At 41.4% G+C, this 14,857-nt stretch overlaps 1 protein-coding gene across 1 annotated transcript; it reads left to right on the top strand.

Annotated features, from left to right (window-relative positions):
• Positions 1-699: 699 nt before the first annotated feature.
• On the top strand, positions 700-14,595 carry c12h10orf88 (chromosome 12 C10orf88 homolog). Its single transcript, XM_052027384.1, has 6 exons — positions 700-897; positions 2,166-2,366; positions 5,630-5,702; positions 5,783-5,989; positions 9,491-9,996; positions 13,657-14,595. The coding sequence occupies exons 1-6, from the start codon at positions 770-772 to the stop codon at positions 13,883-13,885; spliced, it is 1,344 nt and encodes a 447-aa protein (XP_051883344.1). The 5' UTR covers positions 700-769; the 3' UTR covers positions 13,886-14,595.
• Positions 14,596-14,857: the final 262 nt, after the last annotated feature.

Raw genomic sequence — 14,857 nt, 5'->3', positions numbered from 1 at the left:
GTTCCTCCAGCAACTTGCTTTGTGGTCTGGATGCTATTCCATACACCCACCCCCACTCCCATCTACTCTCTGATCCCCTGCTCCCAGCTAGTTTCCAGTCCCCATTTGTGCTGCTGCCATTGGTGGTATCAGGATGTGATGCCCAGCCATTAACTGACAGTAAACAGGGATATGTTGGACAGGCTAAGATATATTTCCTTGCAGTGTGGGAGACTGAGGGGTGACCTTATAGAGGTGTATAAAATCATGAGAGGCATAGATAGGATGAATGCACTTGGTCTTTTTCCCAGGGTTGTGGAATCAACAATTAGAGGGCATAGGTTTAAGACGAGAGGGGAAAGATGTAATGGGAACTTGAGGGGCAACTTTTTTTTTACAGAGGGTGATACGTTATATGCGATGATCTGCCAAAGGAAGTGGTTGAGGCAGGTACATTGACAACTTTTAGAAGACAGTTGGACAGGGATATGGGTCAAACGCGGGCAAATGGGACTCACTTCGATGGGAATCTTGGTCGGCGTGCAACAGTTGGGCCGAAGGGCCTGTTTCCATGCCGGACGACTCTATGATAATTGTCAGTGGCCAGATTGGGAGCCACTAAGCCTCCATCTATGACGTGAGAACCATTCCTGGGCAAGTGCACAGCTGCAGACTCGTCTTGCCGGAGCCTGGGTGCGGGCCCGCGCCTGCGCACACTGCGGTTTCCGGGAGCGCCGGCGAGTCGCCTGGCGACGGGGGCGAACGAGGGAGCAGCGGCCGAGCGGGAAATATGGAGCCCAGGCCCGGCGTGTGTGCCAGGGCCGCTTGGAAGTGCGGCGAGGGAGGGCTGCGGGAGGTGCTGAGGCTGGTGGCGGCCGGCTCGGAGAGCGGAGGCGGCGGGGAGGAGAGTGCGTTGCGGTAAGATGACGACGGCGGCGGTGGCGGCGGCCTGGTTTCCCCGGCAGCGAGGCGCCGACCCCAGCCTCCGGGTCGGTATCTGGGGGCGGCTGGTTTCTGAGTGCCCGGCCCCGAGTGCCAGGCCAGGGGCTGCTGCCTGCTGCAGAGTAACCTCCACGCTGCAGGAAGGTTGTCCTAAGCTGCAGACCGACGCCTGTGGGGCCAATAACTGTTGGTTAGTGGCTGCTGTAAATGTTGGCTCTGACTTCCACCCACTCGTGATCCGAGCAACACCTGTAAAGTGATCCATCGAGTGGTGTCAGCGCCGGGCTTTCACTGATATCCCGGAGTAGCTGCTGCAGATGCTAAACGGGTAAAATGATCACTCTGTAGACCATAGCTGACCGGTGGGTCACTACCCACTTGTGGCTAATTGGGTGTCCAGAAGTGATACATTATGTTAAAAAAAACACAAAGTGGCTGCAGGATCTCAGCGGGTCAGGCAGCATCTGCAGAGGGAAATAGGCACGTTGAGACCCTTCATCTGGACTGGTGAAGGTTCATCATCAGTCCAGATGAAGGGTCTCAACCTGTCCATTTCCCTCTGCAGATGCTGCCTGACCCGTTGAGTTTCTCTAGCGGCTTGTTTTTTTTTTGCTCCATATTTCAGCATATGTTTTCTCCTGTGTGACCCATTATATTTCTGATCTAATAGCCAAAGAAAACATTAGCGTTCGGCAGTGATTTCAAGACTGGGGTGGCAGTGATTTCATGTGGTATATATCTGGTGTCATTCACAGTCTGTGATAATCTGTGTCAAAGTTATGAATGAAACAAAAATGGTTTGTACACAAGAAGAGTTGTGGAACAGTCCTTGGCCCAAAAAAGTCAACAAATGTGCTGCTGTATATGTGCATCAATCCTTTTGGCTGTTTTCAAGAGCTTAGTGATTTGAAGTAGTAAATCAGCGGCAGATATTTTGGCATTTGCTTGTTTAAATATGATATGAGAAGAAAGCATCAATCCGCTTTCTTCAAAGCACTGATGTATATGTACTGAATATTTGTTGTATATTCTGAATATCATCAGTATTGGGAAAGCATTGTACAATGTTTGAGCATTAGGAGCTTTCGATTAACGTTGGAAAAATGCAAACCCTGTTTTACTGTAAGTGGAAATAATGTGTGACAGACCAAGGATAAAAATAAATTGTGACAATATTAAGACTTTGAAAAATTGTCTTGCATAATATTAGAAATGGCTTATTGTATGCTCTTGTTATGCTTCAGTACAGAACCAGTTACTTTGGAAAGACCTCAAACCAACACTGTGGAAACTCCATGCGTGTTGTATCTCCAGTGTGCTAACCAGCATGCTGAGATAATCTTTGTAGAAGTGGTTAGTGAAGCAAAAACAATGGAGGTTTACACAGAAGAAGAGTACTGTGGAACATGCCAAGGCCAAAGGATAGATAATCCACAAATAAACAGGTAATATATTGTTTTACCTTACAATGAACATGTTAACCTTGAATCAACAGTTTGCAAATAGTTACAGTGTAGCTATTTTGCTGTTAGTATAGTGCTGCATTTGATATTGATAATCACATGTTCAAAGTGAAAAAACTGCTGGAGGAATGGGTGCTGGAGGCAAAGAGCCTGTATACAGAGGGAGGGGAGGGGAGAGGTTGGAGGTGATGGCCAGATGGAACTAGGAGGGGTGGAGTTGGGAGACAGTGGCTGATGGGTGATAGGTAAAGACAGATAAGGAGAGAGCAAAGAAGAGGGACAAATGGATCCAGGTGGGGGGAGATATTGGCTGGAAGGTGATGTGGAGACGTGAGGCTGCAGAGATACACCCTGGTTCTCTCTCTCACCCTCCCCCATCTGGTTTCATCCACTGATCACCCATACACTTAACCTACTGGGTTTCCTATCTCCTCTCCCAACTGGTTCCTTCTGCCTATCATTCCCCCGCCCTTTTATTTGGTTACACTTCTAATCTTCCTTGCTTATTAGATTCCAGCATCTGTAGCCTCTTGTGTCTCCACTTATCACCTTCAAGCTTCTGTCTCTACACCCATTCTCTCCTCGCCTACCTGATTCCACCTGCCCCTTTTTTCTTTCTCCTTATGTCTCTACCAATCCCCACCAGCCACTGTCTCCCAACTCACCTCTCCCCCACCTGGTTCTATCTGCCCATCATCCGTTACCTCACCTGGATATACTTATCACCTGCCAGCCCCCAGATTCGCCTCTGTCTCTCACCTCTATATTCTGGCTCACTCCCATGTACAGTGGCATGCAAAAGTTTGGGCACCCCTGGTCAAAATTTCTGTTACTGTGAATAGTTAATTGAGTAGAAGATGAACTGATCTCCAAAAGTCATAAAGTTAAAAATGAAACATTGTTTTCAACATTTTAAGCAAGATTAGTATTATTTTTGTTTTGTACAATTTTAGAGTGGAAAAAGAAGGAAAGGAGCACCGTGCAAAAGTTTGGGCACCCCAAGAGATTTGAGCTCTCAGATAACTTTTACCAAGGTCTCAGACCTTCATTAGCTTGTTAGGGCTATGGCTTGTTCATAGTCATCGTTAGGAAAGGCTAGGTGATGCAAATTTCAAAGCCTTATAAATACCCTGACTCCTCAAACCTTGTCCCAACAATCAGCAGCCATGGGTTCCTCTAAGCAGCTGCCTAGCACTCTGAAAATTAAAATAAATGATGCCCATAAAGCAGGAGAAGGCTATAAGAAGATAGCAAAGCATTTTCAGGTAGCCGTTTCCTCAGTTCATAATGTAATTAAAAAGTGGCAGTTAACAGGAACAGTGGCGGTCAAGTTGAGGTCTGGAAGACCAAGAAAAATTTCCAAGAGAACTGCTCGTAGGATTGCTAGAAAGGCAAATCAAAACCCCCGTTTGACTGCAAAAGACCTTCAGGAAGATTTAGCAGACTCTGGAGTGGTGATGCACTGTTCTGCTGTGCAGCGACACCTGCACAAATATGACCATCATGGAAGAGTCATCAGAAGAAAACCTTTCCTGCGTCCTCACCCCAAAATTCAGCATCAGAAGTTTGCAAAGGAACATCTAAACAAGCCTGATGCATCTTGGAAACAAGTCCTGTGGACTGATGAAGTTAAAATAGAACTTTTTGGCCGCAATGAGCAAAGGTATGTTTGGTGAAAAAAGGGTGCAGAATTTCATGAAAAGAACACCTCTCCAACTGTTAAGCACGGGGGTGGATCGGACTTGTGTTGCAGCCAGTGGCACAGGGACCATTTCACTGGTAGAGGGAAGAATGAATTCAATTAAATACCAGCAAATTCTGGAAGCAAACATCACACCGTCTGTAAAAAAAAAAGCTGAAGATGAAAAGAGGATGGCTTCTACAACAGGATAACGATCCTAAACACACCTCAAAATCCCCAATGGACTACCTCAAGAGGAACAAGCTGAAGGCTTTGCTTTGGCCCGCACAGTCCCCCGACCTGAACATTATCGAAAATCTGTGGATAGACCTCAAGAGAGCAGTGCATGCAAGACGGTCCAAGAATCTCACAGAACTAAAAACCTTTTGCAAGGAAGAATGGGCGAAAATCCCCCTAACAAGAATTGAAAGACTCTTAGCTGGCTACAGAAAGCGCTTACAAGCTGTGATACTTGCCAAAGGGGGTGTTACTCAGTACTGACCTTGCAGGGTACCCAAACTTTTGCTTCGGGCCGTTTTCCTTTTGTGTTATTTTGAAGCTGTAAAAGATGGAAATAAATCTTGCTTAAAATATTAAAGAAATGTATCATCTTTAACTTTATGCCTTTTGGAAATCAGGTCATCTTTTACTCACTTAGCTATTCACAGTAACAGAAATTTTGACCAGGGGTGCCCAAATTTTGTATGCCACTGTATATTCTCAGTCTTGATGCAGGGTCTCAACCTGAAATGTCGAACATCCCTCTGTTCCCACAGATGCTGCCTGAGCCATTGAGTTTCTCCAGCAGTTTTTTTTTAATGCTTCAGATTAAAGCATCTGCAGTCTCTTGTTCAAATACATTTTGATTAAACATACTGTAAATTGCAAATGGAATTTTATGGAGACAATTTTGTAGAAAATTAATGATGACTAATCTTATGGAAATTATTTTTCAGTTCATGTTATAGTTTCTTGACATCCTACCAGCAGATTTGGTAAAATAAGTCCACTTGAAGGTGTATGTAGGATGCCATGTTTCATAAAGCAACTATTTGCATGACAGATTGCATTTAACATAAGGTGTTTACACAGTGTATGAACTATGCTGTTAATGCTAAGCTCTGTTTCATTGCCTCCTAAAATGATCACACAACTGTTGAGTCAGAGCTTTATTAATAATGGTAGTGCCTCAAATGCAAAATTCAAAAAGCTGTTTCTTTTTTAATGGTTTTAACGAACTTGTATTTAAGGCACAAATATAAGTAAACAGCAAATTGCTTGAGTTCACAGATGTAGAAGAAAATGTAGACATCAAGTTAGGCTAGTCAAATCACTACTTCAGAGATTTTGCTTGCTAAAATTATGACAAACTTGTGGGTGGTTTTTACCTGGAGTTACAGATTTAATTCCCAAACTCACTGTTCAGATAGATTCATCCTTAAGATTCATCCTTTAAGATTCACTTTAGTAGTAGCTACTACACAGGTGCCACTGATATTTGAAAGGCATTGAGATAATTGAATGCTTTCTGACTTACCAGGATTTCTTATAAATTCTCTTTCAGTGGCCATGAGCAGGTTCTCTTGTTTAAGAAATATTTTAAGCTGGATTTTCCTAGTTCATCCTGTGAACTAAAGGTAAGCTGTTGAGACTTTCATTTATAATTTATTTGGCATGTTTTAGTTTGGGAATCTTCTGATTAATAGTTGTTTCTTAGTTGCTTTCTCTAGGTGGAAAGGAGAAAGTACAAATTGGTGAAATATTACTGGGCATAAGACATGCTTCAGTTAGTATCCCAAGAGGCATTTCTCCATTAGGAAGAAACATCAACTTGCAACGAGTTCAGACAATGATGGATTCAATGGGAACAAAGCTATCACCTGGAGCTCAGCAACTTTTGAACATGGTCCAGTTTCAACAAAAGGTGAATGATATATACATATTAGGTCAATGTAAAGAGTTGAATAAAATGTCTATTTTAGGTAAGTTATTTTAAGATGAGGAATTACCATGCTTGTATTTCTGCATTAAAATATTTTTACTCTAACTCGCTTCCTTTGCTTTCCTCAATCCACTAATGCCAGGAGCAGCATCAAATGATTCTAAAAATGAGTTGCCAGCCTGGCAAAGCACACTTAAACACCAATAGTAGCAGACATTAAACAAAAGGCTAAACAATCCCATTAAACAGCTGATGGGAGGAGACAGCTCCAAGAACATCCCCATCCTCAACATGGTTCCAAAGTGTCCGCTTTGTCTTCAGCACTTCAGCCAGAAGGTGGAGTATATGGCCCAATTTGGCCTTCTCCCATAACTCACATAAGCGAGTTTTAAGCCAAAATGATTTACTGGTGTGCATACAAAAAGCCCTGGACTAGGGTTAGATGTGAGTTCATTTAAAGGAAAGTAATATATGCATCATACAAATGAAAGGCAATGAGCATCTCCAACAAAAGAGTCTAACCAACTACCTTGTTACTTAATGGCTTTAACACTGCCCAGTTTCTTCCATCATTCTGAGGATCATCATTGATTGGAAACTTAATTAGACCAGCCATGCATACTGTGACTCGAAAAGCAGCTTAGGGACTTTATATCAGAGGTGAGAGATTCACTTGATTTCTCCTAAAGCCTTTCCACTATTTGTAAACCACAAGCCAAGAGCATGATGGACTACCCTCTACTTTCTTGGATGACTACAGCTTGAACAGTACTGCAGAAGCTTTGCACCATTTGGTACACAGCAGCCCATTGAATTGGTACCCAAAAGATTAAGACCCTGGACTATCTACAAAATGCATTGCAATTACTTGACTAGGCTTGTCCAAATGTACCTTCCAAAACCTGCAATCTCAATGCCCAAGAGTGACAAGGAGAGCAGGCACATAGGAAAACAACCACCTGTAGTACCCCCTTCATGTTACACAGCATCTTGGATTGGACATGAACTTGTTCTTTCATGGTCACTTGATTTAACATCTGGAATTCTGTAATCACAGCATTGTGGGAGTGTCATCCCCAGATATATGGTAGCAGCTTATATCACCATCCTCTCAGCCAGTTTGGGAAAGTAAATACCCACATCTGGACAAATTAATTTTTAAAAATGTTTATTTAGGCAGAACAAATTGTTCTTTTAATAGGATTGTTCATTGTTAGGAAAATGGCATAGTAATTCAACAATAGGGATGATGATGCAGATTCTGTTCTGTATTGAAAGCAGGCGGTGTCTTGAAAAGATGTTGGAGAGAAAGTTGGTATCAACCATAGCACATGATTTCCTTTTCAAAAAAACTCAACAATAATAGTTGTCTAGCCTTGGCTGACAGGAGAAATTTGACTATAAAGTTGCCTGAGGTGGTAGTAGGCCTGAGGATTGGCAGCATTTATAACTTGGCAAAGGAGAACCAAGAAATTGATAAAGGGAAGATGGAATATGAGAAGACATTGGTGAGACAGTAAAAAGGAAAAGTCAAGTGAGGGCAAGTGTGGGTACTCTACAGGCACAAGAGTGGTGAATTTATAATGGGGAGTAAGAAGATGGCAGGGAAAGAAATATTTTGTGTTAGTCTTGCTGGAAGAAGACACAAATCCTATCAGAAATACTCGAGAACCAAGGGTCTAATGATAATAAGAAACTGATGGAAATAATCATTTGTACAAAAATATTACTAGAGAAGGTGAAACTGAAAGCTGACAAATCTCAAGAACCTAATAGCATACATTCCAGAGTTTTGAAAGAGGTGGGTCTGGAGTTAGAGGATGCATTGGGTCAATAGTTTCTGGAATGGTCCCTGTTGATGGGAAGATAGCAAATGTGATCCTACTATTTATTGGTATTGGTTTATTATTGTCACTTGTACCGAGGTACAGTGAAAAGCTTGTCTTACAAACTGATCGTACAGGTCAATTCATTACACAGTGCAGTTACATTGAGTTAGTACAGAATGCATTGATGTAGTGCAGGTAAAAACAATAACAGTACAAAGTGAAACAGAGGAGAGAGAAAATATGGAACTACCAAAATACTGTCCTCAGTAGGAGGGAAACTGCTTTAATCTGTTTTGAAGGATGCAATAACAGAACACTTAGAAAAGGATAATAGGACTAAGCAGAGTCAGCATAGATTTAGGAAAAGGAAACCATGTTTGTCTGTTGGAGTTCTTTTGAGGATGTTATTAGAATAGAAAAGGAGCAACCAGTGAATGTGGTATATTTAGATTTTAAGAAGGCTTTTGATAAGGTCCCAAACAGGAGGTTGGTCTACAAAGTTAGACCACATGGCAGTGTACTGGCATGGATTGAGAGTTGGTTAACAGACAAAACAAAAAGTGGGAATACATGGACCTTTCTTGAGTTTGCAGGCTGTGACTTATCGTTGCAGAAAGGGACTAAATGTCATATTTCTAATTTTGCTGATGATGCAAAACTGGGTGAGATTCTGAATAGGGAGAACTATGTAAGGAGGCATCAAGTGGCTGTAGACAAATTGAGTGGATCAGCACATGGCAGATGCAATATACTCTGGAAAAATGCGAAGTCATTCACTTTAGCGCACAACGCAGAAAAGCAGAGCATTTTTTAAATGGTGAGAAATGTTGATGTTCCAAGGGACCTAGGTGTCGTTATACATAGGTCACTGAAAGCTAAAATCCAGGTGCAGCAAGCAGTTAGGGAAGTAAATGATATATTTGACTTTGAGAGGATATAAATATAGGAGTAAATGTGTCTTACTGCAATTATATAGAGCCTTCGTGAGACCACACATGAGTACCATGGCTAAAAATGGATGTACTTGCCATTAGAGGGAGAGTAGCAAAGTTTCACAAGATGAGTCCCTGGAATGTTGGCTTTACTGCAGGAGATTGAGCAGACAGGGCCTGTATTCTCCAGAGTTTTGATGAATGAGAGGTTGACCTCATTGAAACTCACACAAAACTACATGGTTCAAAAGCCTAATGTTTTCCTGAATGGGATATAGAATCAGAGGTCACTGATTCTATATCACAGGGATATAGAATAAAGGGTAAGTCATTTAGGACTGAGATGAGGAGAAGTTTCTTCTCTCAGAAGGTGGTAATTCTCAACCACTGAGAGTTACAGATGTTCTGTCATTGAGTTCATTCAAAACAGGTGTACAGATTTCTGGATATTAGAGGAATCAGTGGATGTGGGGATAGTGCACAATAGTAGAGCTGAGGTAGGAGATCAACCATGATCTTGATGAATGGCAGAGCAGACTGGAAAGGTCAAATGACCTATGTTTATTCTTATGATCTTAAACCTAAAGGCTTTATGTCTTTGCTGAGATTGTAAATCACGTCTGAGGTGATCTTGAGCCTCTGCTTTAGGGAATTGTGCAGCTCCGCTTATGACGTTTTCAAATAAATTTAAATTGTTGTAACCTTGTGTGTTCTTATTTCAGCAGAACCAAGCAGCAATAGGAGGATTGTTCCAGGGGATCTTTGGAACAAGAAATTTGGCAGAAATTGGAAAAGTAGTCGGTTCATCTCAGACAACTACAGAATCTGAGGAAGGGGTAACTTCTCATGAATGTACTGAAACTAATCCAATATCCATTTCACAACTGGAAGAAACAAAGAAGCCAGAAGAAATAATTGTATTTAATGGCGAGTCTACAGAAACCAGAGGTGCCTCAAACTTGGCTACTGGAATAAATAATAAGAAAACAGTGTATGACTCCGAAGCCAGCATAAAAGATGTAGATGAGCAGAAGTTTGCTGGAGGAGGTTTGCAAGAGCTCGTATCAACTTATTTGTGCAAACAAAACAATGGGGAACAAAACACCTTTAGTTCTGAAATGCTTCCCTTTCTTCGGAATTTGTCCAGCCAGGTGAATGAACTTCGCATAGGAGAGAAAGCTAAAGCTAATAAACATTACACAGCAGCAGAGGATGGAACCCATGGCAGGTATGATTTTTGCCAGTATGCCTTTATCTATTACACAGAAATGGAGCTTTTATCTTGTACAAAGTACTTTATGAAAGTTTGCTCTCCAAGGTGTTGTTGAAGGTTACATTCACCTTAGCTTTTAGTTCTCTCATTCTTTTGTTAGATAAATCTTGAACCAGTCTATGCATGATAATTGTCAGTCACTACATAGATGTGAGATATAGGGAGTAACTTAGTCATGACTTAGTATGAATCTCTAAAATGTTTGCTTTCTGGTGATTTAAGTGAGTAAATAATGTTGAATGAAAATACTGGACGTAATTCTGGGCAGCTCATCTTTTGAAAGGATACATGGGTATAGGAGGTATTGCAGGTTCACCAGCCATCATGTTATCAGGGCTGTGAGGAAAAGTTCCATAAACTTGGCTTGGTTTCCGTAGGAGGACATGAATAGGGATGATATTATTGAGATTTTTAAGGTCCTAAAACAATTTGTATGGTAGATAGAAACATTTTGTAACAATAGTGATATCTGGGACAAGACACTTGAAAATCGTAACCAGGGAGCCCCGGTAGGGGAGTAGTGGGGGCGGGGGGGTGGGGGGGTGGTAAGTTTTTGAACAGTCACTTTTCAAAGGCATCCTTTCCAACAAAAGGCACGAGATACCATCTCAATATTTATAAATCTGACACTAATAGATTTTTTTTATCCTGAATATTCAGCAATATTAAGTTAATGGAGTGGAATGCAAATTGGAATTGAATGGCAGAGCAGTCTCAGGGCTGAATATGTTACTTCTGTTCCTAAATTTTTGTATGGAATTAGATTTTATTTTGAGTTCGGGAAGAGAATTGATACTTCTACAAATGTTAGAGGGTGATTTTTGAGAAACATTTAGATTGTGATCTAGGGAGTCATAACTACATTAAGCTGTTCACATATAAGTGGATCGTAGATAATGATAATTGTAGTTACCTCTATACAATGTTTTAGACTGTAGTGGGACCTAGAGGCTGTGGGGAAATAAGAAAATGTGCTAAATCAAATCTAATGGAGGATATGAATGTCCAGAAACATGTCTGCAGTATGGTATCCACACATTACAGCACAGTGCAGGCCTTTCGGCCCACAATGTTGTGCCGACATTTTATCGTGCTCTAAGATCTATCTAACCCTTCCCTCATACATAGCCCTCCATTTTTCTATCATTCATGTGGCTATCAAAGAGTCTCTTAAATGTCCCTAATGTATCTGCCTCCACCACCACGGCAGTGCGATCCACGAACCCACCAAGCTCTGTGTAAAAAAAAAACTTGCCCCTGACATCCCCCCTATACCTTCCTCCAGTCACCTTAAAATTATGCCCCTTCGTGTGAGTTATTTTCACCCTGGGAAAAAGTCTCTGACTGTCCATTCGATCGATGCCTGTTATCATCTTAGAGGTGTACAAGATATCAAGTCACCTCTCATCCTCCTTCTCTCCAAAGAGAAAAGCCCTAGCTCGCTCAGCCTATCCTCATAAGACATGCATTTCAATCCAGGCAGCATCCTGGTAAATCTCCTCTGTACCATCTCTACAGTTTACACATCCTTCCTATAATGAGGTGACCAGAACTGAACACAATACTGAAATGTGGTCTAACCAGAGTTTTATAGAGCTGCAACATTACCTGGCAGCTCTTGAACTCAATACCCCGACTAATGAAGGCCAACACACCATACGCCTTCTTAACAACCCTATCACCCTACGTGGCAACCTTGAGGGATCTATGGATATGGACCCCAAGGTCCCTCTGTTGCTCCATACTGCAGAGTCCTGCCATTAACCTTGTATTCTGCCTTCAAATTCAATCTTCCAAAGTGTATCACTTCACATTTTCCCAAGTTGAACTCTATCTGTCACCTCCCAGCCCAGCTCTGCATCCTATCAATGTCCTGTTGTAACCGACAGCAACTTTCTACACTATTCACAACACCACCAACCTTTGTATCATCAGCAAACTTACTAAGCCACCCTTCCACATCCTCATCCAAGTCATTTATAAAAATCACAAAGAGCAGGAGTCCCCGAACAGATCCTTGCGAAATACCACTGGTCACTGACCTCCAATCAGAATACGCTCCATCTTCAACCACCCGCTGTCTAATACGAGCGAGCCAATTCTGAATCCACACAGCCAAGTTTCCCTGGATCCCATGCCTCCTGACTTTCTGAATGAGCCTTCCATGAGGAACCTTATCAAATGCCTTACTGAAATCCAGGTACACCACATCCACTGCTCGACCTTCATCTATGTGCTTTGTTGCATCCTCAAAGAATTCAGTCAGGCTCATGGGGCACAACCGGCCCCTCACAAATTCATGCTGACTGTCCCTAATCAGCCTATGCTTCTCCAAATGCCCATAAATCCAGTCTGTAAGAATCTTCTCCAGTAATTTGCCCACCACTGTAGTAAGACTCACTGGCCTATAATTCCAAGGATTGTCCCTACTCCCTTTCTTGAACAAAGGAGCAACATTTGCCACCCTCCAATCATCTGGCACTACTCCTGTGGCAAGTGAGGATGCAAAGATCATCGCCAAAGGCACAGCAGTCACTTCACTCACTTCCCATGATAGCCTTGGATATATCCCATCTGGCCCCGATGACTTATCTCTCCTAATGTTTTTCAAAAGTTCCAGCACATCCTCTTTCCTCACATCGACATGTCCTTGTGTATCAGCATGTTGTACGCCCTCCTCACAAATGTCAAGGTGTCTCCCACTGGTGAATACAGAAGCAAAGTATTCATTAAGGACCTCCTCTACCTCTTTGTACTGCAGGCACATATTTCCTCTTTTATCCCTGATCGGTACTACACTCACTCTAGTCATCCTCCTGTTCTTCACAAACGTGTAGAACGCCTTAATCCTTCTTAATCTTTAATCCTTCTCGCCAAGGCCTTCTCATGCCCCCTGCTAGCTCTCCTAAATCCATTCTTAAGCTTCCTCCTGGCTACCTTGTAACTCTCCAGGGCCCTGTCTGATCCTTGCTTTCTAAACCTTAGGTAAGCTTCTTTCTTCCTCTTGACAAGATGTTCTACATCTCTTGTCAAGCATGGTTCCTTCACTCTACCGTCCTTACCCTGCCTCAATGGGACAAACCTATCCAGAAGCCCATGCAAGTACTCCCTAAACAACCTTCACATTTTGGTTGTGTACTTCCCCAAGAACATCTTTTCCCATTTACGCTCCCAAGTTCCTGCCTAATAGCATCGTAATTCCCCCTCCCCCAATTAAATACTTTCCCATATCGTCTGCTCCTATTCCTCTCCAAGGATCTTATAATATGATTTTATGAAGTACATTTTTAAAGCTCGATCCCTATTGTGTTTTAGGGTTCTGCACTTCACTCTACATTCTATCAGAAACTACAATCTAGCTCCTGAACTGTCCACAAACATTGGCATGGAAAGCCACTAATCAAAGACTAGTGGTTTATTGTACATGAACAATTTATGCATCTAATGTTCATAGATCCTGCATTGGCTGTTTTTGACGAACTACTGCCCTAAAGTGTGCACCTTTTAACCTTATTTTAATCATGGACAGTTCAGGAAGTAAGTCCTTGGATATTTTTTAATAGTATATTTTAAGAACTTGTCTGCTTGATTTTATGTTGCTTTCTTTCTTCACAGGCTGTACCAACAGACATTTTGTTTCGAATTGGAAAAGCATATCTCTGAACAAATGGATTCAGTAGAAAGGAGACTTAAGGATTATATTGATCACCGAATAAACATATTGCAAGATGACCTTGATAAAAAGTTTGTTTCACTCACCAAACTGATTGAAAATGTCACTGTGAATAGGACTGCAACAAAAAATTTTGAATGTGATGCTGTCTTAACAAATGGGGAGCTTTAAATAATTTTTCATCACACTCCTCAAAACACAAATGTGAAACTGGTTTAGTTTTGAGAAACACTAAATTTAGCAATTAATGCAGGAGTGTCTAAACAATATACTTGGGCCGTATAAATTTGAAGTTCAAGCAGATTAAATTTGTTGTTGGTGTGTTTTTCCTTGAGTGACATAGACACTCATTAATTCATGGCCAATTAACTTAGCTAATTCAATCCTACATATGTCTGTTTTTTTATACCTGCCAGCTTGCCTTTGAGGTTTTGAAAAGCCTAATTCTAGATCTTTTGCCTTGTTAATGGATAAATCCTAAAGATTATCTAAAATTGGCAGCTTGGATGGACACAGGTTGATGCAGAAATCAATTAAGGTCTGTATATGACCAATCCATATGTACACGTGGTTCACAGGAAAAGCTTGGACACTTAAATTTTATTGCAAACTTCCAATGCATCAGCAGAAAATAAAAGTGTAAACAGCACTGCTGTAAAAATTTAATGTGTTAAAGTTGTAACAAGTTCAAAAATACTTAATGTTCGTGAAATAGTATAATAACTTTGAGAATTAATTTAATCTGTTTTACATTTTTTTTTCATATTTGTACTACCCTTGAAGAGTTGATCTGAAATTGATCTTTGCGCCCCCACCCCCCCACTGCTTTTTTGGGTAGTTACAGTGGAAACTTAAAATTACATGACCAGCATAGTTTAGCATACCTCTCAATAAATCTAAAAATCATATTCCACTTGCCTCGCCAGCATTCACTCTGGTTTTAGATCCTTTATTGACTGCCATTTACTACCTAACATAAAAATTAGTGTGATTAAATCCGTGTTTGAATTTAAACGAATTAGTATGTATCTTACCCGTATTCATATGGTAATAGCAACGTTTTGATGCAATTGGGCATAGTAGTGGTATTAAAGTGCTACCATGTGGAGGAAAGTCAAAAAGGTTATTACAGTGGACACAAGC

This window comes from Pristis pectinata, chromosome 12, assembly GCF_009764475.1.
Source record: "Pristis pectinata isolate sPriPec2 chromosome 12, sPriPec2.1.pri, whole genome shotgun sequence".
Classification (NCBI taxonomy): Eukaryota; Metazoa; Chordata; class Chondrichthyes; order Rhinopristiformes; family Pristidae; genus Pristis; species Pristis pectinata.
Note: the sequence above shows the minus strand (reverse complement) of the source record. Positions and strands in the feature narration are given on the sequence as shown.